The sequence below is a fragment of the Pogona vitticeps genome, chromosome 1, assembly GCF_051106095.1.
Source record: "Pogona vitticeps strain Pit_001003342236 chromosome 1, PviZW2.1, whole genome shotgun sequence".
Taxonomy (NCBI): Eukaryota; Metazoa; Chordata; class Lepidosauria; order Squamata; family Agamidae; genus Pogona; species Pogona vitticeps.
The window spans coordinates 230,705,064-230,730,549 of NC_135783.1; the positions used below are offsets into that span (position 1 = coordinate 230,705,064).

The 25,486-nt window shown below is 39.6% G+C and overlaps 1 protein-coding gene across 5 annotated transcripts in view; it reads left to right on the forward strand.

Moving 5' to 3' along the window:
• Positions 1-999: 999 nt before the first annotated feature.
• ZNF148 (zinc finger protein 148) overlaps positions 1,000-25,486 on the forward strand; it is a 52,091-nt gene continuing 27,604 nt past the window's right edge. For 3 of the 5 annotated variants that reach the window (XM_020813628.3, XM_078393700.1, XM_078393761.1), the window contains exons 1-2: positions 1,332-1,464; positions 24,320-24,665. In XM_020813628.3, coding sequence (XP_020669287.2) covers positions 24,336-24,665 — 330 coding nt within the window. In that variant the 5' untranslated portion in view covers positions 1,332-1,464; positions 24,320-24,335. Of the gene's footprint in view, positions 1,465-1,505; positions 1,642-24,319; positions 24,666-25,486 lie in introns of those variants that run through there. The other 2 variants (XM_020813625.3, XM_020813626.3) reach the window with 2 other exon arrangements.

A 25,486-nucleotide genomic window follows, 5' to 3' on the forward strand; every position in this document is an offset into this window, starting at 1 on the left:
CTTTAAGGTGCCACAATGTTTTTGCCTCTTGTTTTTTGTTTTGATTTTGTCTGATATATTAACAGGTCTGTGACTGGAGTCATTCCTTCTTCAGACAAACTCTGCTAGGATCACTCTCTACCTCTCAATAATCTTTGAAGATGCACACATTATTCTGCTGTCACTTTTCTTTCTCACTTACTGTATTTCGAGTGCATGAGTCAGTTATGGACAGAATGTCAGACTAGGACTCCAGAGACCTGGTTTTGAATCCCTGCTTAGCCGTAAGAACTCATGGTGTCAGTGGTGGTACTGGTAAAACCAATCCTGAAATAATTCAAACACACTGGAAACCATATTAGGGCCATTGTAAGCCAGAAGCAATTTGATGGCACATAACACTTCAACTGTAGGTCTAGTGTTGTATTCTGTTTTGTAAGGTACTGCAGAAAATTTTTATTTTTAAGGTTGTGACAAATGACTAATACCAGTGTAAAGCACGTTTCATCTACTCTTTGGATAAATATCTCTCTTGACTGTACATAGTGACTGGTGCTCTTTCACTTGTACTCATAAAGAGTGTGTGTGAGACGTGCAGAATCCACATCTTCCCGAGTAATCCAATACTCTAATACTAACATGCTTCACATCTGTACTAATGAATGCAGCCTTGTGTCTACTCTTTTGTGTCCTCTTGTCCACTTTGCCCTTTCACCACTTTACTCTCCACTTTCTAATCAACCATCAAGTTCAATCCATCCTGGAAACCCCTATTCTTTGATCTAAACACTGTTTAATACTGGCTGTTGTGGGGACAAATAAAGAAAAACAAAGTGGGGGGGGGAGAGAGACGACACACGCTTCTAACATGCTCAGAGGCACTCCTTAACATCACAGTCCTTCAAAGTCCTCAGCGCCCATAAAGAGGCTCCCAACTGGCAGAGACCTCAAATCCCATCGCTTCTTTCCCTCCTGAACTGGGGGGTGCGGTGGGGAAGCAGCTTCTCTGTGTGAGGCCCTCCGTGACCCACGCTCTTTGGCATCATCATCATCGCCATCATTCCTCCTCGTCCTCCTCCTTCACCCGTCTCGTCTTCAAGGAAGAAACCGAAGCAGGCACCTTTTGGTGGCGGGTTCGGATCCTGAGGGCGGTTTCCCAAGCTGCACCGCGGCGGCAGCGGCGCTCTCTGGCTCGGCCCGTCGCTGTCACCGCCAGGAGGAGGCTCAGGCGGCTGCGCTTTTCCGACCGGCCTGCCTGCCTGCCTATCTCTCGCCCGCCGCCGCCGCCGCCGCCGCCGCCTGCAGGAAGGAGCCCTCGCTTCTGTCGTTGCCGCCGCCGCCGCCGCCATCATGGTGCCCGGGGCAGGAGCCCGAGCCGCGGCCTGGGGGCTGTGAGCCCCCCATCACTTGTCTCCAGCCCCGCTTCCACTCCCACCGTCGTCACCTCGCCGCCGCCGCCGCCCTTCCCGCTTCCGCTCTGGGCCGGTAAGAAGCAACCCACGAAGGGACCGCAAGCGGGAGGCGGGCCTGGCCTCCGTCGCTCGCCCTGTGGTGCCGCTGCTGGGGCCTGGCCGCCTGAGCCCGGTGTCATCTGAAAGCGGCGGCTGGGTGGGAGGCGGAGACGGAGGCGCTTTGGGCCTGGAGGGGTGTGAAGAATGTGAGGTAAAAGGACCTGGCCGGGCGGTGAGGGAGGGGGAAGGAGAAGGAGAAATCCGTTTGTCTCCTCCCGAACCCCGCTTCTTTTCGGGGCCTTCGGCGGCTGAGGCGAGCTGGGATCCCGGCGGCGGGCAGCGGGGCTGCAAGGCGAGCAGGCCTCGGCGGAGCTCTCCGCCTCGTTTGCAGCCTTTTTTCTCCGAGCCTTTCGCAGGTCGGGAAGCCCAAGGCAAAACAAGATAGACAAACAAAGGAAGGGACTGTAAGGGCCAGCCAGGTAGATCTTATCTGGGCAGCTTTCTTCTTCTTCAGGAGAGAGGTGGCCTCCTTTGAAAAGAGGAGAGACAAAGGGACTTACTTGGAGGGTTTTGACCGACCTACAGAAAAGGCACATTCCGAAGTCTTTGGCCCAGAACGATTTCTTGCTTGCCGTATCTCTTCCCTTTAAAAAGCTTGCTGGTTTAAAACAAAAAAGGTGGGAGGGGGCCCTTGGACCACTTTTCAGATATTTGACACTGAGACACTCATGACTTTACAGAGTGCTTCCCGTGTCCTAAGCCTTTTGAACTTTCTAAACCAGGAATTGACAGCTTGATCCAAGAGTGAGGAGTCCCAAGTGTAGCTGCTTCCTGTTCTAGCAAAGGGAGTTGTAGGATGCTTGAAGACAAGGTATGAAATATAAAAGACAAAGGGATTGACAGATGCACACAACCCAAGCATTTGTACCCAGCTACCAGGTTAGGTCCTTTCACAGGCAGTTCTGTATTGTTCTGGATTTGATATTTTAAGGAAAGATAGACATGTTCTCCTGCAGGACTCTTCCTTTTTTTCAGAATCACTGCTTTGATAAGTGTGAAGTCCCTGAAAATAGATATACAGAAGCAGAGAGTTCTGATTTCGTTCTCTTGTTTAGTAAGGAACTTAAGTCAGAAACAGATTAAAGGCTATAGTCATAGGCACACTTGCAAGGAAATTATTAATATCCATGGAATTTACTTCTGAGTAAACATTCCTTGGAGCAAACAGCTGAAAGATAGAACCACAAATGTGTGATTTCCAAAATTATGTGCAATGTTAAATTCTTCCAGGACTACCAATATAGGCCCAGATTTATTCCTTTCTAGGTACAGTGGTGGCGCTGCGGGCTAAACCGCAGAAGCCTGTGCTGCAGGGTCAGAAGACCAAGCAGTCGTAAGATCGAATCCACGCAACGGAGTGAGCTCCCGTCGCTTGTCCCAGCTCCTGCCAACCTAGTGGTTCGAAAGCATGCAAATGCAAGTAGATCAATAGGGACCACCTTGGTGGGAAGGTAACAGCGTTCCGTGTCTAAGTCGCACTGGCCATGTGACCACGGAAGATTGTATTCGGACAAACGCTGGCTCTGTGGCTTGGAAACGGGGATGAGCACCGCCCCCTAGAGTCGAACATGACTGGACAAAAATTGTCAAGGGGAACCTTTACCTTTACCTAGGTACAGTATTGCAGTATAAACTGAAACACACACACACACATTGAGGTTATCTGCTTTGCCATTTGGATGGATATCTGCCCAGCATTATACTTCTGTATAGTAAGATTTTTTTAGTGTGTGTGTGGGGGTGTGGGTGTTATTCACACATAGTATGATCAGAACACCAGACCGGCTACAATAATATATTCACTCACTGATAGTTATGTCTGAGTAGACATGAATAGGATTATGCTTTTAGAGCTAAGAACTTTGTAAATTTGTAAATAACTATTTTTTAAATTACAGTGGGGTCTTGACTTAAGAACGGCTTGAGTTAAGAACATTTTGACTTAAGAACCACTCTCATAGGAAAATATTGACTTGACTTACTTAGATTTGAGTTAAGAACTGAAAAAACCACGTGGGAGGCAGGGAAAGTGCAAAATTTGAACTTTCAGTTAACTGTTGGCCAGTGAAAAGGGTGCCTGTCTGCTTCCTCACTCCTCCCAGCGTTTAGAGAGTGGATTGGGAGACAGTCTTCAGACTGCCTGGTACTGTCCTGCCTGGACTGTATTTTCCCTGCCTTCCCTGAACCTTTCTTGACCTAAGAAAAAAAAGAAACAATATATCCCCCTCTAGTGGTCGAAGGTGGAATAGCAGCTTCCCATTAGTTTCTACGGACGGAAAAGAGCAGATATGGATCAAATGGTTTTCAATGCATTCCTATGGGAAATGCAGATTTGACTTGAGAACTTTTTGACTTGAGAACCGCCTTCCAATACGGATTAAGTTCTCAAGTCAAGACCCCACTGTAGCATCTTGCCAGAAGAAGAGCATGCCTAAGCAGATCATACCACAACAAGATGTTTCTTGTTCAGAATCAAGGTTAACATGAATAGAATAGAATCAGAAGTAATCCTAGCTGATTGGACTGCTATACAGATGTACTTCTAAGCTGAAAGGGCAACTTGTGGTCCTCTAGATGTTGGTTTTCAGCTTCATGCTGCCAAGAGCCTGGAGGACTTGCACCACAGCACGACTTGCCTATCGTTGCTCTAAGTTATGAAAATGATTGAAACAAGGTACATGCTTAAGATTATTTAACATTCCGAGTGTCTTGTAGCATAAAGTTTTCCTTGTGGGGAATGGGACTCTTTCAGCATAGATGCTACATTGGAATTGTTTATCTATGAGAGCTCCTGAGTGAATGTTTGTCAATAGTAGTTTATAGACTTCAGTCCACTGATGTCTGAAACGCCATGTGAAATCAAAACAGATTTTTCCATTGGAAGCATTTTTTGCTTGGGAATAATTAAAACATTCTTACCAAAATGACCCTCATAGGTGATGCAGACTATGATTGAAAAGGTGCCATATCTGAATAATTGCTCTACCTTTAATTACCCTCTACCTTTCTGAATATATTATTTTATCTAGTTCTGCCTACTAATACTAGCAGTTACTACTTATTATTCAGGCCATTTTTTATTTCCCATCCACAGTATATTGGAGTAAGGATGTTTTCATTCAAAAGATGGAAAAAAGAAGCAGTGGAGAACACAGGAGGGTTGTAAGATGAAGATTATGTCTTTTGATTTCTGAGTTTAATTCATGCATATGCATAAGGGCAGAGCAATTGCATGATAAAATACTAGTCTGGAAGGTCCCTACTTGTGTGTGGATTACGTGACCAGAGGGATAGCAAAGCTTATTAATTACAAACCCTTTGGAGAAAAATTCCAATTTAGGGTTTTGTTTTGTTTTTTTTGAATGACTTGCTCTGTGTCCTAGCTAGAAGATGAGATCCATTTCTAGAGTGGAAGAAAATTTGAGATTTTTTAAATTGAGTAGTGTTTTCCATGTTTTCCACAAGAGTGTATAAAAATGCTATAGACAGGCAAGATCTGTTCTGTTTATGTTTGATTTTTGTGTTTGTTATGCAACTTGAACTTTTTAGTGAGCTTATATTTGAAGAGATTTATCTTATGTCCTTGCCTGGCCTCTTTTGGGTTGCAGCATTAACTAATAATTGTTTTCACAAGTCTAATGGATGTTGAATTACCAGCAAAGATTTTGGGAAACTCCTGCTTTATTTTCAGAATCCTGTGTCGAGAATGCAATTTTTTCTTGTACTGTATATACATATCAAACTCTGTTAGTGACTCTCCACACAAATTGTTCACACAGTAGGCTTCTTGAATTGGACAGATGTTTAATTTTGTGTAAGATTTTAGGATATAACTTAATTCAAGAAGCATTCTTCCAGGTTGCACTCTTTATGAAAAATCTGTAAAATCTGTATGCAGACCTAGTTTTGCTGGTATTGAACATAGGAAGCTGTCTTGATTATGTGTTAGACCATTAGTCCACCTAACCCAGTATAACTGCAGTGGTTGTCCAGGGTTGTTTCTTCGTGCTACCTTCATATGCTGGGTGTTGAGTCTAGGACCATATGTGTTCTACTGCTGAGTTGCCCCCTCTTAAACACTTGTGCTGGTTTTTATAATAACACCTCTTGCCCAAACTGGAGGGAAATATTATTTTTTAGTGATCATGAAAACTTAATATCGAAGTCAGTGTACATTTCAGGCAATGTGTGTGCTTACACAGGGTAAACTTTGGGGGCTGTAACTATACACTGCAACTAAAACAAGAAGTAACTTATGTTTTTGTATAAATTCTCAATTATGGAGTTGGCTCCATAATTGAGCAGAGCAGAACTTGACATAATAGATGATCCTGTGAATGGAAGAAAGGCAATGATTTTACTCATTCTTCTTTCTTTCACCTGGTAATGCCCTGTAGAAGGCTGGGCCTCCAATATAGGACATGAGATGGTTCTGAGTCCTTTGAAGGAAATGAAGAATCAGTAAAGAGTGACACCCTACTTTTCTCCAGTGAGAGTCTCTTTTGGACCTAGCTACAAGTTACAGACAATTATGTGTTGGAATTCAACACCACAGTTACTAAAAGAGAGAGTTCCTCAAGTGCCAATTACCTGTTGTTTTAGCAGCAGGGTTTTTTTTTGTACCTCCTATAATTTGTAAATTAGCTGCTTCATTTTGTGATTGGTTTGGAAATGCTAAGGCTGTTCTTTTGCAAGTGTGATTTCATAGGCAAAAACACCTGCCTCAGTCTAACTCTGATGTTGGCTGATTTCACCAGTTAGTTCCCATAAAGGGTATCCCATAAAGGGGGTCTTCTAACCTGGATCTGAACCTCTGTTTTCAAGAACAGAGTTCTTCAAATCATGCCTAAGTATTTGGAGGAAATACCAGGTTGTGATTTAATTATTACAAGAGTTCCATAGGTTGGAGCTGTGTTGAGAATGCTTGTACAAATAATTCACATTTTGTTTTGACTGCATTTGTCTGTGTGGCAGTAGTTACATGATGATTGAAGGACATTTGCAGGATATACCGTAATTTTTCAGTGTCCATGCAGCAACAGAAAACTGAATACATGTAGTCAAGGTCTTTTGTTTTCTCCTCTCTTTCATGAATTGGGATGGATATTGGATTCTTCAGAACAGCCAAAGCAGCAAAAACATTGCTCCACAAATGTATAGCTAGGATTTTAATTTTATTTTATTTTAAATTATAGCAGTACATTTACTAGTTAAACTAGTTAATGTTATCAGCTTTTCTTCATAAAATAAATAATGCTGGGTGCACGTGTGTGTGTGTGTGTGTGTGTGTGTGTGTTTTCCTCATGTGAACAACAATCATTATTTTGGCTAGAAGGAAAATATTCATTATCCTATTACTGTATTTAAAGAGTACCATGCATACTTCTGGATAAGAACAAGGCATAGTCCCTCCACTGAGAAACCATATCCATAGTCTTAAGTATGGTATAGAATATAAAAACAGTATCTTTTGATGCAAGAAAAAATGAACAATTAACAGTAGAATGACGCACAAGAGAAAATTATATATGTTTCAAAATAGGAATGTTGCCAGTACTTTAGTATTTCTCTAGTATCCCAGGAAGAATTGTTTGGCTGGAAATTGTTTTTGGTCAACTGAATACAACGTTGTTATACTTTAGTAGTATCAAAGATACTACTGTCTAAATTTTCTAAAATTAAGTTGTAATATTTTTTTCAAATAATACCAACAACTTTTCTCTTTCTATCCTTCATGTTACTTCAAAATTATATGTTGTTTGGTCCTTAATATTTTCTTTTAAAACTGTCCTGGGGCTTCACATCATTTTTTAAAAAAATCTCAGCTGTATTTTCTGCTATCATTCTTATTACCCAAGATAACAGTAAAATGTGACAGTCTGTAGTCCTAGGTTCAAAGTGATTAAGCAACCCTTTTTTGTTTAATATATCTTAGTATTAGTGGGTTTGTTGCAAAGCCAGGGGCAGGGAGTTTGAAACCCATGCTTGTGTTTTCTGGGAAAGGGGTCACCTGATGTAAGCTGATGCAGTTACATGCCCTACCACTTGTGCAGCTTTAGGCAAGCTGTGTGGAGCCCAGAGTGCCATCATCAGAAAGGATTGGTAAAGGAAGCATCTAAATGTTTTATACCAAAAGAACCTTGCATGGGTCACCATAATAGTGCAATTATTATTATAGTATTGATCTGAATTAAATTATGGCATATTGGCTAGAATCTTATTCTGAATTTACTCCAGCATAAGTGTGATAATATAAATTGTGGCAACAAATTGCTGCTGATTAACAAACTGCTGCTTGCCTTTCTGATTGTACACCAAAGTCATCTGACTAGCACATTAGTAGAAATGCAAGTGGTAACTTGCTAATTAGCAGCAATTCACTACTGCAGTTTATGACATTAGATTTACAATGGTTTAAATCCACATTAGGATAATGGCCACCAGTTCTCAATGTATCATTTATTGGCAAACATTTGTAAGTATACAAATATATATATATCAACAAACATAAGCCAAAGATTTGTAATGATTTATGTACAAGCTTCTCATTAATTGCAGTTCAAGGTGCTGGCTGAAATGCTGTTGGGTAAGTGACACCATGTAAGCCTGATGACATCATCAGCTGCAGTAATTTTTTTGGAAACAGTACATTTCTGAGTGCCTCACTACAGGTTCTGGGGCTTTTGTGGAAGTGCTACTGGGAACCTGTCTGAGGTTTCAGGACAAGAACGGGAAGTCTTCAATTTCCAAAAATTGACTGGCTTTTGATGCTTCCTAATTACAAAGGGGGTTCCATAGAAACCTTGGCAATCTTGGAAATAAAACTAGCAATGTTTTCTTTCCAAAAAATTATCATGGCTCATGATGTCATCAGCCTTATATACGTAATTTATGGAACAGGATTTTGGCTGTCCTTCTTTTAGATATATATTTGCATTGTTGTGCTCTCTTTAGAAACAACTATGTAAATAGAATGAACTCTTTGTTAACCTACTGAAACACCGGACAGTTCCATCCTTACCTTAGCAACTAACCATCATTTCAGTCATGGTTGATTTGATTTAAATCACAATTTATTTTTTTAAAAAATCTGATTTTTTGACACTTTAAATTTAATCATTTTAAAATAATTTTTAATTTATTTTTTTTTAAAATCCTGGATTTTTATCCACCTTGATTTCAGTGCTCCCATCCTTCCACACCTAAGGACATTTTGGATCTTATAGCATTCCAAGTAATATACTTCAGAGAAGGTGAAAGCAATCCTGTATATAGAGAACAGACTTTTAAAGCATTATGAGAGTAACTCTTTTCAAGAGATGCAAACCTTACAAAGAAATCAGAGTACTTAGAATTTCATTTCCTAACTGAAAGCCTGTCTGTCATCACAAGCTTGGTTTTGTCATATGGTATATGATTGTTTTTACACTTCTCAGAATACTTATTTCTAAAATAAAGCTACTTCCTAAAAATACTGTAAATTGAAAGACTTGGATGAGGTGGAGTTAATAAATCTGGTCAAAAGAGGACTGTTTTATGAGGATCTGAAAGATCAGCCAGTCGAGCCCATAGTAATGTTCTAAAGGCCAAGTTCTTCTTAAAATACTAGATGACTCAAGCAAGAAGCTCATGTAAATATAATGGAGAGACCCTAGGATTCCAAGTAATATTCTGGTCTATCTTTCTTTCATTCCTAAGACATTCCTCTTTCATTCCTAAGGCAACCAGACTTCCCAGCAGGGTTGATTTGATTTAACTTTTTTAAAAACTGGACTTTTGATTATTTAAATTTTAAAAATGGCTTTTAATTTAAATCATTATTTAAATTGTGATTTAAATAAATGTAATTTTAAAAATCATTGATTTTTATTCACCTGGCTTTCCAGTGAGTTACCTGTTTTGAAGGTGTTGTGCAGAACTTTTATGTAAAAATCAAGTACACAAATAGAACTGCGTGGGAGAAACCCAGTTATCCTTAAAATAGCAAACGGGCCCACAGAGAAATTATTATACTCTAGAACAGCCATAGGTAAACATAATTCTAAAAGCATCTACTCCATCTGTAGCTTTTTGGCTCGTATCCAGCAGAGAATGTGGAATAAAATGTATAATTGTAGTCAAGTTTTCCCCTCTTGACAGCATTATTAGCACTGACTCTTGATTGTTACTGACATAGGAAAGTAACACCTGCCCCCTAAAACAATGTGATCATGCAAGTATGTCTAATAAGTCTGAAGAAATTAGTGCAGTAAAAAAATCTGAGGGTTTCAACATGACTTTTTGTGTGATCCAACATTCTGCTATGTGAGCACAGTAGCTCATAGGATTGTTCCTGGGCAAACTCCCTGCTTATTTATTTATTTATTTATTTATTTATTTATTTATTTATTTATTTATTTATTTATTTATTTATTTATTTATTTATTTATTTATTTATTTATTTATTCATTCATTCATTCATTCATTCATTCATTCATTTATCCCTTCGTTTAAAGCTAGCAAAATGCTATCTGCTATTTTTTGTCTCCCACTCAGTAGTGTTAGGCCCCCAAGCACTCCCACAAACCCAAAATTTAAAAATACATATTTTGTTGCTCAGAAACTGTCCTTGTGCCCTCTATGGAAAGTGGGTTGAATTTAGCCATGTTTTGAGGGAGCTCTTTGGGTCCTCCATACTCCTAAAAGAAATTATTTTTAGTAATGGACCTTAGATGGCAAAAAAGGTGTTTTGATTTTTAAAAAAAGTAAATTAAGCCAATTGTTCAGTTAAGAAAAAAATTGTAGTAGCCTTTACACTATGGCTGTTGCAGATTAGGGAATGAGACATTCAGGCTGCTAGAAAATCTGAAAAATGATCCTCTGTCCATCTGAGATTGCCCACTCTGTTGTAGCTAGATTACTGTCCTGTGCCTTAAGGTGTGTCTTTGGCCTCTGCTTGGATCAACTGAACACCAATGTGATATTGATCAAATAGTCCATGAAGCTAAAAATGCTCTTGGGTGGGTGGTAGCCTAGTTTGTGGTTGTGATGGATATTGCTGATTAGCAACAGCAAGAGCAAAGTTTCTTCCCCGCTCCACCATTCTCCCTTCCCTCTGATTTAGGGTCTCCTGCTTTGTATTATAAAAGTCCATTTTAAATCAGTTAAAAAATACTTAAAAATAGAATTTGTGGCCAAAATCCTGTTGATTTCTTCCATACCTACACAACCTCGTTGCGCATACAGTTGTCTTTTTTTGCCAGTTGCACAAGGACGCATTCGCTACCCCTCGTACACACACGAGGCCTGTTGTTTCTAGCAAGGTGATCATGGGCTTGGGTAACTACTGAACAGTGGAGATCACTGAAGAATTGTGGTGTGCTTCATCCACAAAGAAATGATGTTGTGTGATTGCTAATAGGGTTCTGGCCAAGAATTTTAGACTTAAGACCAGTAAAGCAAGAAAGAAACATTACAGATTCAGGCCCTGCTCATCTATATGTACTATAGGCAGATCTGCAAAGTCTCAGTCGTTCTGTGGTAGAATATAGTTGTGAGTTATTCAACTTTGAATTTTTGAACCAATTAATTTTTTAAAATGGCTTTTGTCTTCATATCTTATTATTGAAGCAGGAAGATAAATCTTTTAACAAGTCCATCTTATTTTTTCCTGTTGTGATGATGATGACAAAATCATGTGCCACAAGAGCTGCTATGGCCTACAGTGCAAAGCAAGCAGAGCTGGGTGGATTGGTTTTTACTAGTCCCGCAAATACAAGTGAACAACCTGTTGTAGAGGCTCAAAAGCTGTTCTGTTACAAGAGACTCATGCATGGTTTGAATAGTTACATTTCCCCCCTTTTCATCCTGAAAACCTTTTCTCACAGTGTTTCGGAAGGGCATGTAGGAGGAAGTTATATTAATGGCTGCCCCAGTTTGTGGTACTGTAGGTTCTTTATGGGCTTGCAAGATTTCATACCAGAACAAGTACCTGAACGCTTTGTTTTGGCTAACATTTAATGGCCTACACAAAACAAAGTGTGAGGGGATATTTCTTATAGGTAAAAGTTTCCCGTGACAATTAAATCCAGTTGTGTCCGACTTTAGGGGCCTGGTGTTCATCCCTGTTTTTGTAAACGGAAGAGCCAGCATTTGTCCTTAGACACTTTCTGTGGTGACATAGCCAGCATGACAAGTACGGAACACTTGTTACCTTCCCACAGATGGGGTGCCTATTCATCTACTTGTGTTTGCATGATTTTGAACTGCTGGGTTGGCTGGGACAAGCAATAGGAGCTCACCCCATCGGATTCAAACTACTGACCTTTTGATCAACAGCCCAGTGGCTCAGCAATTTTGTTGTGTGCCATCAAGTTACTTCCAACTTATGACAACCCTGTGAGCTATCTCTGATAGCTCTTTTCGGGTTTTGACAACTGAAGACTGCAGCTTCTCTTATTGAGACAAATCATGCTAGGTTCTTCATCTTTTCCTACCATTTTACACTTTTTAAATTGTCTTTTCAAGTGCTTTGTGTCTTCACATATGTCTGTAGTGCAGTAACCAGTTTAGTGATTTTAACTTCTAGTAAAAGTTTGATTTTGATACATAGCCTATTTTTTCATCCTTCTAATGACCCATAGTATCGCTAAAGTTATTCTCAAATACCCTTCAAAAGAATCATTTTTTTACTTGTTATCCTTCTTCATAATCTAGCTTTCCCATCTGTAGATATTAATCAGGTACATCTTGGAGAATTCGCAACATCATACGGCAGAATAAAGTCTTTGGCATGGAGCTCTTGGACAAACACAGATGACAAGCATTTTTACAGACTTGAAACAATTTTTACAGTCTTGAAACAACAACTTCAGTGGGCTGGTCATGCCATCAGGATATTGGACAATCATCTTCTGAAATATACTTTCTATGGAGAGTTTGCTGCAGCTCCTTGATTAAAGTGGTGGACAAAAGACAAAACTCAAGGTTACATTGAAGACAACATTGAAAGAATTTGGCATTGACCATGTCAGTTGGGAAACTCACTCAAAACCAAAATGTCTGGTGAAGTGCTGTCAAATAAGAAGCTACATAATTTGAAATAAAAAGAATCAAGGATGCACAAAGGAAGAGTGAAGTGAGAAAGCAAGGATTTAACATCTTGACAGCCGAACAAGTCCAGAATCACCTGATACGTCCTCACTGTTTCTGTATCTTCCAGGCTTGCATTGGATTAGTTAGTCACCTTCCTTTACATCAACATGCTACTGCCCAACTTTAGCTGCTCACTTCTCCTCCTCCCCGCAGTGGTGAATTTGATGTACATGGTCTGCTTTGAAAATGGTGCACTATTGATTATTCTGTTCTAACCATAGCTTCTTTTCCAGAGCATAGGTTATGCATCAGAGCAGTCACATCTTGTGACATACTAGTACTGTCAGTATAGTCCATAGGTGTTTATGATACACACAATCAAAGGCTTTACTATAAAGGACAGACTGATTTTCCTCTGAATTTTAAAATATGCCTCGGTAGTCAATGTTTCTTTGCAGAATGCAGTTGGGTCCGGAAATAATTGGACACTGACTCAATTTTTCATAATTCTGGCTCTGTACACCGCCACAGTGGATTTGAAATGAAACTACTGAGATGCAATTGAAGTGCAGGCTTCCATCTTTAATTGAAGGGGTTGAACAAAAATATCATATAAAATGTTTAGGAATTGCAACCATTTTCATACACAGTCCATTATTTCAGGGTCTCAAATCTAACTGCACAAATTAACACAATTATAAATAAAATGTTACCTTATTTTTTGCTCCATAAGACGCACTTCCCCCCCAAAATGTGTGGGGGGGAAGTCTGTACGTCTTATGGAGCGAAGGTGGCGATTTCGCCCCCGCTGGCCCTGTGGGGGGGGGAGCGTCGCAAGGGTCTGAGTGAGCCTTCCTGGACCCTTGCGCCGCTCCCCCCACAGGGCCAGCGCGGGCGAAATCGCCAGCTTCTAGGACCTTTTCTGAGCCCTTCAAGCCTCAGAAAAGGTCCTAGAAGCTGGTAATTTTGCCCCCGCTGGCCCCGTGGGGGGGTGGGGGGAGCATCGCAAGGGTCCGAGTGAGCCTTCCAGGACCCTTGCGCTGCTCCCCCCACCCCCCACGGGGCCAGCGCGGGCGAAATCACCAGCTTCTGGGACTCTTTTGAGGCTTGGGAAGCCTCAGAAGAGTCCCAGAAGGTAGCGATTTCACCCCCTCTGACCCCTGGGGGGGCAGGGTGAGTCTCTAAAGGGTCCTGGAACACACCCTATGACCCTTTAGAGACTCACCCTGCCCCCACCGGGAGTCAGAGGGGATGAAATCGCCACCTTCTGGGACTCTTCTGAAGCTTCCGAAGCCTCAAAAGAATCCCACAAGGTGGCGATTTCGCCCCCTCTGACCCCCGGGGGAGGATGAGTCTCTAAAGGGTCCTGGAACATACCCTAGGTCCTTTTAGAGACTCACCCTGCCCCCCGGGGGTCAGAGGGGACGAAATCGCCACCTTCTGGGACTCTTCTGAAGCTTCCCAAGCCTCAAAAGAGTCCCACAAGGTGGCGATTTCGCCCCCTCTGACCCCCGGGGGAGGATGAGTCTCTAAAGGGTCCTGGAACATACCCTAGGACCCTTTAGAGACTCACCCTGCCCCCCCCGGGGGTCAGAGGGGGTGAAATCGCCACCTGGGATTTTTTTTGAGGCTTGGGAAGCTTCAGAAGAGTCCCAGAAGGTGGCGATTTCGCCCCCTCTGGCCTCCGGGGGGGGGACTGGATGAGCCTCCAAAGGGTCCTAGGGTGTGTTCCATAAGACGGACCTCTGCATAAGGCTCACCAATTTTTAGGAGAAGAAAACAGATTATTTTTTTCCTGTTTGCTTCTCCTAAAAATTTGTTGCGTCTTATGGAGAGGTGCGTCTTATGGAGCAAAAAATACAGTAATTTTTAATAGTTTGTCAAGAATCCTTTTCAGGCAATGACTGCTTGAAGTCTAGAATACATGGACATCACCAAATGCTGGGTTTCCTCCTTTGTGATGCTTTGCCAGGCCTTTACTGCAGCTGTCTTCAGTTGTTTGTCTGTGGGTCTTTCTGCCTTAAGTTTTTCTTCAGTACATGAAATGCATGCTCGACTGGGGTTCAGATCAGGTGATTGACTCAGTCATTGTAGAATATTCAACTTCTTTGCCTTAAAAACTTCTGGGTTGCTTTTGCAGTATGTTTGGGTCATTGTCCATCTGTAAAGTGAAGCACTATCCAATCAACTTGGCTGAATTTGGCTGAACCTGAGCAGACAATATATCCCTGTACACTTCATAATTCATCGGGCTGTTTTTGTCTTCTGTCATACCATCAATAAATGCTAGTGCCCCAGTGCCATTGGAAGCCATGCACGCCCATGCCATCACACTGCCTCCACCATGTTTTACATATTATGTGGTATGCTTTGGATTATGAGCCATTCCAAGCCTTCTCCATACCATTTTTGGCCCATCATTGTGGTTGATCTTAGTTTCATCTCTCTAAAAAATGCTGTTCTAGAACTGGGATGGCTTTTAAAGATTTTTTTTGGGGGGGGATGTGCAATCTGGCCTTTCTATTCTTGAGGCTTATTAATTGTTTGCACCTTGTGGTGAATCCTCTGCATTTGTTCCTGTGAAGTCTTCTCTTTATGGTAGACTTGAATAATGATATGCCTACCTTTCGGAGAGTATTCTTCACTTGGCTGTTTTTCTTTACCGTGGAAAGGATCCTATGATCATCCACCACTGTTGTCTTCCATGGACATCCAGGCCTTTTTGTGTTGCAGAGCTCATTCTTTTCTTCTTCTTCTCAGAATGTACCAAATTGTTGATTTGGCCACTCCCAAAGTTCCTGCTGTTTCTCTGATGGATTTCTTCCTGCCTGCCTGCCTTTTTGTAGCCTAAGAATGGCCTGTTTCACTTGCATGGAGAGCTCCTTTGAACGCATGTTGTAGGTTCACAGCAACAGCTTCCAAATGTGAATGCCATTTGTTGTTGTTTAGTTAAGTCATGTCCGACGCTTTGTGACCCCATGGACCAGAACACGCCAGGCCCTCCTGTCTTCCACTGCCTCCCAGAGTTGGGTCAAATTCATGTTGGTAGCTTTGATGACATTGTCTAACCATCTCGTCCTCTGTCATCCCCTTCTCTTGCCTTCACTGTGAATGCCATACCTGGAATCAACTCCAGACCTTTTACCTGCTTAATTAATGATGAAATAATGAAGGAATAGCCAACAACTGCCGATAAAACAGCTTTTGAATCAGTTATTTTTGGTCCTTTGAAAAAGAATGGGCTGCATACTAAAGAGGTGTAATTCCTAAACCTTTCCTCCAATTTGATTGTAAATATCCTCAAATTAAAGCTAAAAAGCTGCACTTTAAGCCCAAATTCATTACTTAACTGTGACTTGAATTTGTTTTGGTAAACAGCCAAAATAACAAAACTTATGTCATTGTTCAATTATTTGTGGATCAACTGTATCTTTACTTCCTTTTCCTTGTCTATGTCCAGCTTGAACATCTGGTATTTCTTGCTCCAAATCTTTGTTTAGAATTTTCAGCATGATTCTGCTTTCATGGGAATTAATGTGGTAGTCCAGTCTTTGACATCATCTTTCTTTGGCATTTGGTTTTATGTTGGATATTTTCAGTCGGTGGGCCATGGGAGTCTAAATTTGTAATGGAATCTGATCTTCTTTTAGTGGTGCTCGCAACTTCCCTGGCACAGTCAGAAACACTCTTATCACATTAAAGTGTACATCCAAGCAGGATTTTAGAGTGTTTATTGGGGGGTGGATATCACCCTACTAATTTTACTAAGTAGTATTGTTTATCTTACCTTTTTGAAAGGTAGGTTATAAATGAAAATACATACTCTGATCATGAGTATTTGCATGAATAGGCTAAAATACAGAGTTTTAAAGCAATTCATTAACAACCAACTGCTTATCTTCATTGGGCTAAAGGAGGTATGATTCCCCAACATTTAGGAGAGGACGCTCAGAGACTGTCAGGAAGGAGGAGCTAGGTTACAGTGGTTCCCAACCTTGGTACCCATATGTTGTTGGATTACAGCTTCCAGAAATCCTGGCCAGCACAGTTAGTGGTGAAGGCTTCTTGGAGTTTTAGCCCAATAACATGTGGAGGTTCAAGATTGGGAACCACTAAGTTAGGAGGTCAGCTACTTTCTGTGAACTTCCACCTGTATTACATATGATACAATCCAATGGCACTTATGCTTAGTACCGTATTTGATAAATAACCATATCTGTAAATAAGACACTGTAATTATGTGTTTCTTTATTTCTAATCTAACCATGCTTTTAGGTGTTTATTATAGATATAATTTAGGATAGTTGGGTCTAATATGTGTATTGATAATTTGGGTTGTTTTTGTTCCCACTTGTATTTTATACATCTTTCAGTGAGATACAGTAATAATTACAACTTTATATACTTATTATGGAAAATTTTAGAGTATCTGATCTTTTCACTGTGATATTTTACACTGCGATAAAATAATACAGATTCACCTACCCATTTCTAGTGCCAAAACTGGTGGCTTCATTCACAGTGAAAATATTCCATGAATATCCATGGGACTATAAGTGGATCTAGAATTAGAACATAAAATTATTCTTGTAAAATGCCAGCATGACCTTGTAAAAGTTGTTTTGAACACATCTGCTTCCATACTATATATCATTATACTGTAAATTAGAATACCTTTAAGAATAGTTCTATTGGTGTTCCTAAGAAATGAGATATAATTAAAATTAGGATTGCTACTTTGTATAAAACATACAAAGGAAGTATATCTTAGTTAATTGCACTTTCTAAATATTTGTTTTGTAGAATCCTCATTTTATGTTCTGGGCAACTTACAGAAACACAAAATTGAATGTAGATATAGTGAAAAACTAATAAAATGTTATATAAAAAACATAGTGGGACATGGGGTCTTTACCTTCAAGTCCTTGAACATCTCTTTTCCCTACTGTAAGCATACTTGAGCTTTAAACAAGAAATACGCTATACTTTTATAAGAATGAGAATATAAATAACTGACGTTGGGGACAAAACAGATATCAGTGCTATAATATTTCAGTCAACTAGAAATAACATATGCTTGATTTTATACTTATCGTTCATAGTTTTACTAAAGGGTTGTGTAAATTCAGTACAAGTGGTGCCTCGCACAACGATGTTAATTGGTTCAAAAAAAAAAACGTTCTGTGAAAACATCGTTCTGTGAGACACCATTTCCCATAGAGATGCATTGAAAACCGGATAATCCGTTCCAATTGGAACGGATTGCCGTCCTTAAGCGAAAATCCCCATAGGAAACATCGTTGTGTGAAACAATGTATCCACCATTCAAATGCACTGAGTAGGCTTCAAAGCATCTCAATGGGGGAGAAAAAAATTCACCAAAAATTAACGAAGACTCAGAACAAAGCCAGATTAAGTTTGCAAAGGTTTCACAAGCTGCACTAACGAGTCCAAGCATTTAAAACAGTTTCTGAGTCTTCGTTAATTTTTGGTAAAAAAATTTCTGCCCCATTGAGATGCATAGACCCCCCCAACCAAGAAGCAGCATGGCAGTAGTTAAAAATTTTTTAAAATCAGATTTGAACTTGGGCATCCAAATCCCTGAGGCAGGCATGGCCACAAGAGAACAGCAACCATTTCCTTGCAGAATTCCACACACACAAAGCATAACCCCCCCCCCCCCAACCAAGAAGCAGCATGCAGGAAAAAAAAATTAAAATCAGGTTTGAACTTGGGCATCCAAATCCCAGAGGCAGGCATGGCCACAAGAGAACAGCAACCGTTTCCTTGCAGAATTCCACACACACAAAGCATAACCCCCCCCCCCCCCCAAGAAGCAGCATGCAGGAAAAAAATTAAAATCAGGTTTGAACTTGGGCATTCAAATCCCACACAAATCCACAGAAACCCCCAGCCAAAAACCCCCCTGCAATTTCCCCAATGAAAAAAAAACCCATAACCAAAGCCAGACAGACCCAAATTCCCCCTTGCAAAAATCATCAGAGTTTTGCAATACAGTACAGATACACTGTAAAACCCACCACCCACCCAGGAGAAGAAATGCAAGCTTACCTTTGAAAGTTCTCCAGCACAGAAAGCACCCACAAGACAGAGCAAAGAGGCAAAGCCAACCTTTGAACTGCATGTGGGAAGGTAAACCCAGGATGCATGGGCAAGGTTTTTTTATCCCTTCCCTGCACAGGCGCAATGCATCCTGGGTACAGGCAGTTAGAAGAACAAATTAGCATTGCCAAACAGCCACCTTTCCCGCTCTTTTTTGAAAATATTGTTAAGTGAAACAGGGGACCCAAAATGCAATCGTTCTGTGAAGCATGGTCCCAAAATCGTTGTGTGAAAATTCCCCATAGGAAACATAGTTGTGTGAGGCGGCAAATTTTTCAGAAAAAGCCATCATTGTGTGAATTTATCGTTGTGTGAGGCACTCGTTGTGCAAGGCACCACTGTAGTTATGTGTTCAGAATATTTTAACATTATTTAAAAGACATGAAAACCTTTAACTACAGATGTATTTAGAGTTGTAGCTCAGCAGTGAGGTTTACACTGGAATGTTAAAAATTGGGGAGCAGGATTGATTAGTCAGTACCCATATGATTCCACATGTTCTTATAATCCAGTATTGGTGATGAGCGTGACACAAACATAGGAAGCTACCTTATACTGAGTAGAGATATTAGCCCATCTCACCAGTAGTGTCTACCCTCCTCCTGGCAACAGATAACCAGGGTTTCAAATTCAGAATGTTCCCAGTCCTGTTATCTGAAATCTGCTTTTAACAGCAAGTGTTAGGGGCCTGGTATGTTGCCTTGGCTCTAGACTGTATTGCCATGACCTTATCTACACTGCGACACCTGACAACATGTCTGTTTTTGTATATGATGGACCTAAGTCTTGCTTTTATGGGATCAGACCTGATTGTAATGGCTCCTGTCTTTCCTGCCAGGCTAACCTGCTGCTTTGATAGATGTCTGCCCAAGTTTGAACAGAACAGCAAGAACTTGTTTGGGTTGTTGGTATTCTCAGTGATTGTACAGTACTTTCTTCTGAAGCATTTTTTCTCTCATTCTTGAAAATAAGTATCAATGATTTATAATAACCAGTACAGGCAACAAACTGGCTAGTATAGTTCCAGTAGAAAAACCTATAGGTTCTATCTGTTGCTGCATATGTGAACTTTATCTGGAGCAGATTTGGTGGGGTATATGTGTGGCTGCATACATGGAAATTGTATTGATAGGTGCTATTAGTGGATAGATAAAATTAGATGCAATCTTGCATATTGGAAGACTAATATATAATATTATATTGATTATTTGTTTATGTGTACAGTATATGTGTTAACCTATAAGTAAGTGTAAATACTTTGGGTTTTTAAAATATTTTCATTATTCTTCCTGATACTTCTTGTTTGCTTATGTCAAGGATATTTTTCCGTATCAGTTATAAAATCTTAAAAGAATATTGAGAAACCTCATGACACTCAAATTTCTATGATGTTGACTTGTAATGTGTTACATAACCAGAAGCCATTGTAACAGTAGTGTGAAGCACATTGCAATTGGCTCTAAAATATTACACCAGAATACATTAGAGTAGCACAGCTTGAAACTATGCAAACACGAAGGTCAGCTTGCAGGCAGCTGCTTGAGTACTTCTGCAAAAATAGGAAGAAATTCTGTTGCTCTTGTTTGTGAAAGTTGCCTTTTCCCATTTTCAGGGATCCAGTTCTGTCCCCTCAGCCACCTGTGGTATAGTCCACACCGTTTGGGAGGGTTCAGTTATTCTCAGAGGTGGTCAGGGCTCTGAGGTGGCAGCTCGGGAAAAGATGGAAGGGGAAGCCAGTTCCCTTTTGCATGCTTTTGCTTGCATCACTCCCACTGCTTTTGTAAAGAGGTTTAACCTCTCCCCCCCCCCGTGTGTGTGTAAGAGAGAGAGATGCACACAATATTTAAAGAGCTTTGGATAGAGTTGGATGGATTTTGTAATAGAACGATAAATGGTAGGATTACTCAAGATAGGTTAAGTAGGAAAAGTTGTTCACAGAGCATATTAATTTATTGGAATTAATACATGGTATATAATATCAAGCATTCTGTAAAGGGTTACTTTGTTTTGGAAATACAGTAATATTTCCCATGTAGATGCAGTCTAGTTTCTGAATGACCTGACGTACTTGTGTATTTTGTTATTTTCTTTTACTGAAGTTTCAATAATGTTTATTTAAATGTTTATTTAAACAAAGGTGCTGTTCTTACTGAAATAATTTGCATATGGCTTTGTTAAAGATGGTTTGGTCAACCTTGAAGTTCCAATTTGTGTATAAAATTGAATGCTTTGCAAATCAGACATGTTTTGGACTGCAGTTCCTATAAACCTTTACTGTTATGGCCAGAAGTCAGGAATTATGAGAAGTCCAAAATATTTGGTGAACACCAAATTGTCTGATTTTGCTATGAACAAATATGAAAAACCTCAAATACTGTAGATCACAGCCTCCCCTTCTGTTCTTGTCTGAGATGTTCCTGTCTTCGCAGGAGCACCAGTTAAAATATTTACAGGAGACATTATTACCAATTACAAGCCATTTTGGGCAAGCAATATCTGTCAGCATCCAGTTTCTCAGAAGCAGCAGAGCCCAATTACTGCCATCTTTTTATTTGTGGGAAGAGAAATAAGTAACAAGGCTGCTGGGGAGAAGGAGAGTCTGATTTAATTTGTTGAGTTTGCCAAGCCACTACAGTCCTTCTGGTCCAAGGGAAGGATTGGCTGGTGGAATGTGGCTGCAATTTCACCTGTTCAACATGTGGTCAGATCTGTGGATGACAGCTTGCTGGGACTTTAATTCAAATTAAGCTACTATGTTACTATATATAGGCAGTTGTTATTAAATTCATTAATTACGCTGTTTTTTAAGCCTACATGTCTAGAAGTTTGTACAGTTCCATTTCAGCAGTCCAGTTAATTATTAAACAGTAAAACCATAATTAGTTTCCACCAATCATCCATCTAACAGGTATTGTCTATCCTATTAAGGGATATAGCAGAGCTGGACTTCGGAGGGCCTGAGCACAAGGAAATATTTATTAGTAAGGATGAGAAACATAGTGGTGGTATAGTGGCTTGAGTGTTGGCCTGGGACTTGGGGGATCCAGGTTTACCTCCACAAAGCCATTAAGCTTACCATTCATCTAAATTCCATTTAAGAAACAAGTACACAGTTGCATATTTAAAATTGTTGTTTTGATTTGAGACAGAATTTGTGACAGCTAACAGGAGTAAAGTCTTAGGTGTAATTTTTCACTTAATTTAGGCAAGACCTCTAATGTAGCAATGTGTGTAAATTTAAATGTCAATTTAAAATTAAGTAAAACATTTAAGCAATTAATTTATCCTCTTTGAAGGAGAGAGGTAAAATGATTAGCTCTCTGACTTTTCACACTTCTTTTGTCAGACTGTTCTGGACAATATATATCCTTAATGTAAATCTGAGGAGTAAGGTGGAAACAGAAGTACCATAGGAGCTCAGGCTTAGAACTCAGCTCCCCTCCCCTCCCTCTTTTTAAAATCCAGGCCAGAGATTTCTAAAGATTTGTCTCAGCTTGAATCCTTAGTTTTTGAGACTCAGTGGGAAGAATCCTGATGGGACTGTTCTGTTTTTGGAAGTTGTAGAGGTCTTTTTCACCTATCTTCCCTGTCCCCTTCGTGCCCACTGATCTGCTTCATAGTTGCACACATTGAATGTTCTAATCATGGAAGGTACACTTAGCATCCAAGTGACCACATCATTCTAGATGGGAATATGATTGTAGAAGATACAGTACAGCACATCTGCTGAATTTTGTGTTACTGTACAAGTTCTTTTAAAGTATAAGTCTTGTAATGACAAATACTAATACTGTAGTGAGCTTCAACCACATTTTAAAAGAGTATTTAATATAATAAATACTCTTTTAAAAGAGTATTTAATATATATTTAAAAGAGTATTTAATATATTAAAAGAGTATTTAATAATGTATTAAAGCAGCTTTGGTACTTTCCTAGAATGAGACATGCATGTTTTTAAGGATGTGGATGATCTGAGTAGTGCATACATTTGTAAACAAATGTGAAACACTTTGGTTTCCTTTATAGGGGCTGTGGTTTATATTATGTTAAATTTGGTTTGCAGTTGCCTGTGAAGAGCTCTTTTTCTGAATACATGTATTACAATGACATTGTTTTTCAGCATTACTGGGATTTACCTCATGATTTCTTCTGTTGTGCCGTGCTGTTGCTTCCCTTACTTTTGCTTTTCTGTATTTTTGGTTTCCTGTTCCAAAAATAAACAAATGTCGTCTTTCAGTCTTTTTTAATTATCAGATTTTCCATTGGCACATATTGTTGGTTTTCTAGGTACCATGGGAGCAGGATAACTTTGTGCCAGTATCTTCATGTCCTTTCGTTTCAAGACGGTGTTGTAGAAATATTCTTTAGCGGACCGAAAATTAGAGGGAACATTCGTATCCAAGGTGTCTTGGATTATTCATATATAAAATCATAGAGATCTAGCAGTCTAACAATATTTGTTTCCATGAACTGCCAAGGTTGGTGGCATGAAATGTACAGTATATGTGTGCATATAGATAGGAAAATATCTGCTTGGATTTTTGGAATTAGTTGTGTGAACTCAAGAGAGTCTTATATGTCTTTTTCTCAAAACAATAGCTCCCTTTTTCTGAAAGTGTGTGAAACACTTGGTGTTAGATTCAGACAATGTAGTGACTAGTGAGTGATGGATTTACTAAAGTCTCAAGGCAGTCCAATTTTAGAAGTTAGTAATGAATCACTTGAAATCCTATTTATTCCAATGGGACTGTGGAGCAACTACCTTAAACTTGATCAGAGGTGGGTAGTTGCCATCCTCTCCTAGATTTTAGTGGCTCATACTCACACATTTTTCTATACCAGATGTACTTGGATGGTAGCTTCTATTTTTTATGTTGTTTTTAAAAATCTGTTTCAGGTCCAAAACAGGCCTTGTGATGTAGGAGAATACCCTTTAAATTCTGCCAGAAGTTTCTTGGGAAATAATTGACCAATTTTATGCCATTTTTTTCAGTATGGAAGTGTTGGGGTTCATGCCGCTTAGAGGCTGCACTGTACTGTGTGTGATGCAAAGAGAAATTTATTTAAAAAAAATTAAACACTCCTTTACATTTCATATATGATTTTTTATTATGAAACATGTGTATATTGTATGCAAATAAATAAAAATTGTGCCTTTCAAATACATAGCCATGTTATTTCTACTGGAAATGCCCAAATTCCAGTCCGAAGTTGCAGTAGAATTCTCACACCTCAGTTTTCTCCCTCCAACGTGATTTGGCTTACCTTATCTTGAAATGTTGGCTTCTGAGGGTCTAAGGTAAACGTCTTGACCCCAGCTTTGACTCAAAAATTTAAAAATGACTCATTTTGAGACACATTCCTAGAAATGGCTTTAGTTATGTGTGATCTTAGCTTCAGCCAAGGTTTGTGTGTTCTTACTTGTTGAAGAACTTCATGTCTAGAAAGAGACTTCAAATATGCTTAGTTTAGAGTAGCATGTGTTATGTTATCCCTGTACCATGTGCTTAATTGTGAAATGCCCCAATATTTTAATAGCTCCATCAGTTTATGAGGAAATTTTTTTGGTTTGTATATAGTTTTAAAATAGTCAGCTTATTTTGCTAATTCCAAGTTGTTGTTGTTTCTGTAGGCTATTGCACTTAAGAATGAACATTGAAGACAAGCTGGGAGGATTATTTATTAAATGTGGTAACATAGATCAAATGCAGTCATCCAGGGATATGGTTGGAATGGGTGCTACATCTAACCAGTCCTCAGTATCTGCGGAACGGCAAGAAGCAGTACTTCAAGACCGGGCTATGGCACATCAGGAAATGCTTTCTGCAGATGACGTGTTACGAGAAAGTGAACTTCGCCAGCAAGAAATGATCCCACATGATGAACTAATGGTCCATGAAGAGACAGTGAAAAATGATGATGAGATAGAAGGACAAGAGAGACTTCCTCAAGGGCTTCAGTATGCAGTCAGTGTTCCAGTAAGTATTTTATTTTGCACATTTACATTTAGAGTTGAGGAAATCCTCGTTGTATATTCCTTTAAAAATATGGCAGATGTAGCAAAATAAAAATAAAGTGTTTCATTCATGGAGAGACAATTTTGGCAGGTAAGACCCAGTTTCTTCCTTTGGGCTCCCTGGGGGCTGGAATGACTGCCAAAAATGTCAGCAAACATTTTTTTAAAAAGTGAATTGCCACTCCTGAGAATTTTCAGGAGTTACAGTTCACAGTTTTTGCGGGAAAAGTAATGGATTAGTGGGTGGTTTGAAAAAACAACCACCTCTGATTTAGTTCCTTTGAGAAAACACAACAGACACCTTCATAGACTAAAAAGGCATAATCTCTTACCTTTGATATTGCTTGCATGATTAAAGAGTTATTCAAATGTTGACTCTTATTGTAAGCAAGGACCAGAGACTGTGACAAATTTAATAACTCTCAGAACTGCCCTGTTTCATCAATAATAATATGGTCAGTAGGTATATTTCACAGTTAGCTATTGGGAAAAAGATATGTGTAGACATCCTCTTTTAAGTTAAAAGATCTTAATCAGATCTTCTAATAATAATTTTTACCATTTTGGGGCCATGAATTAATTTGTTACCTGTGAATTCTTGTACTTTTGAAATCGGTATCTTATATAAACATTGCTCATTAGAATTTGTTTGCCTACACATTGAGTCTGTGGTAAGTGCTTTAAATATTTTAAGTATCAATATTGCATTTGCTATGTTAATACAAGTATAGTGCTACTATAATGCAATTTATGACTTGGTTTAGTATGTAAATTCAAAAGTGG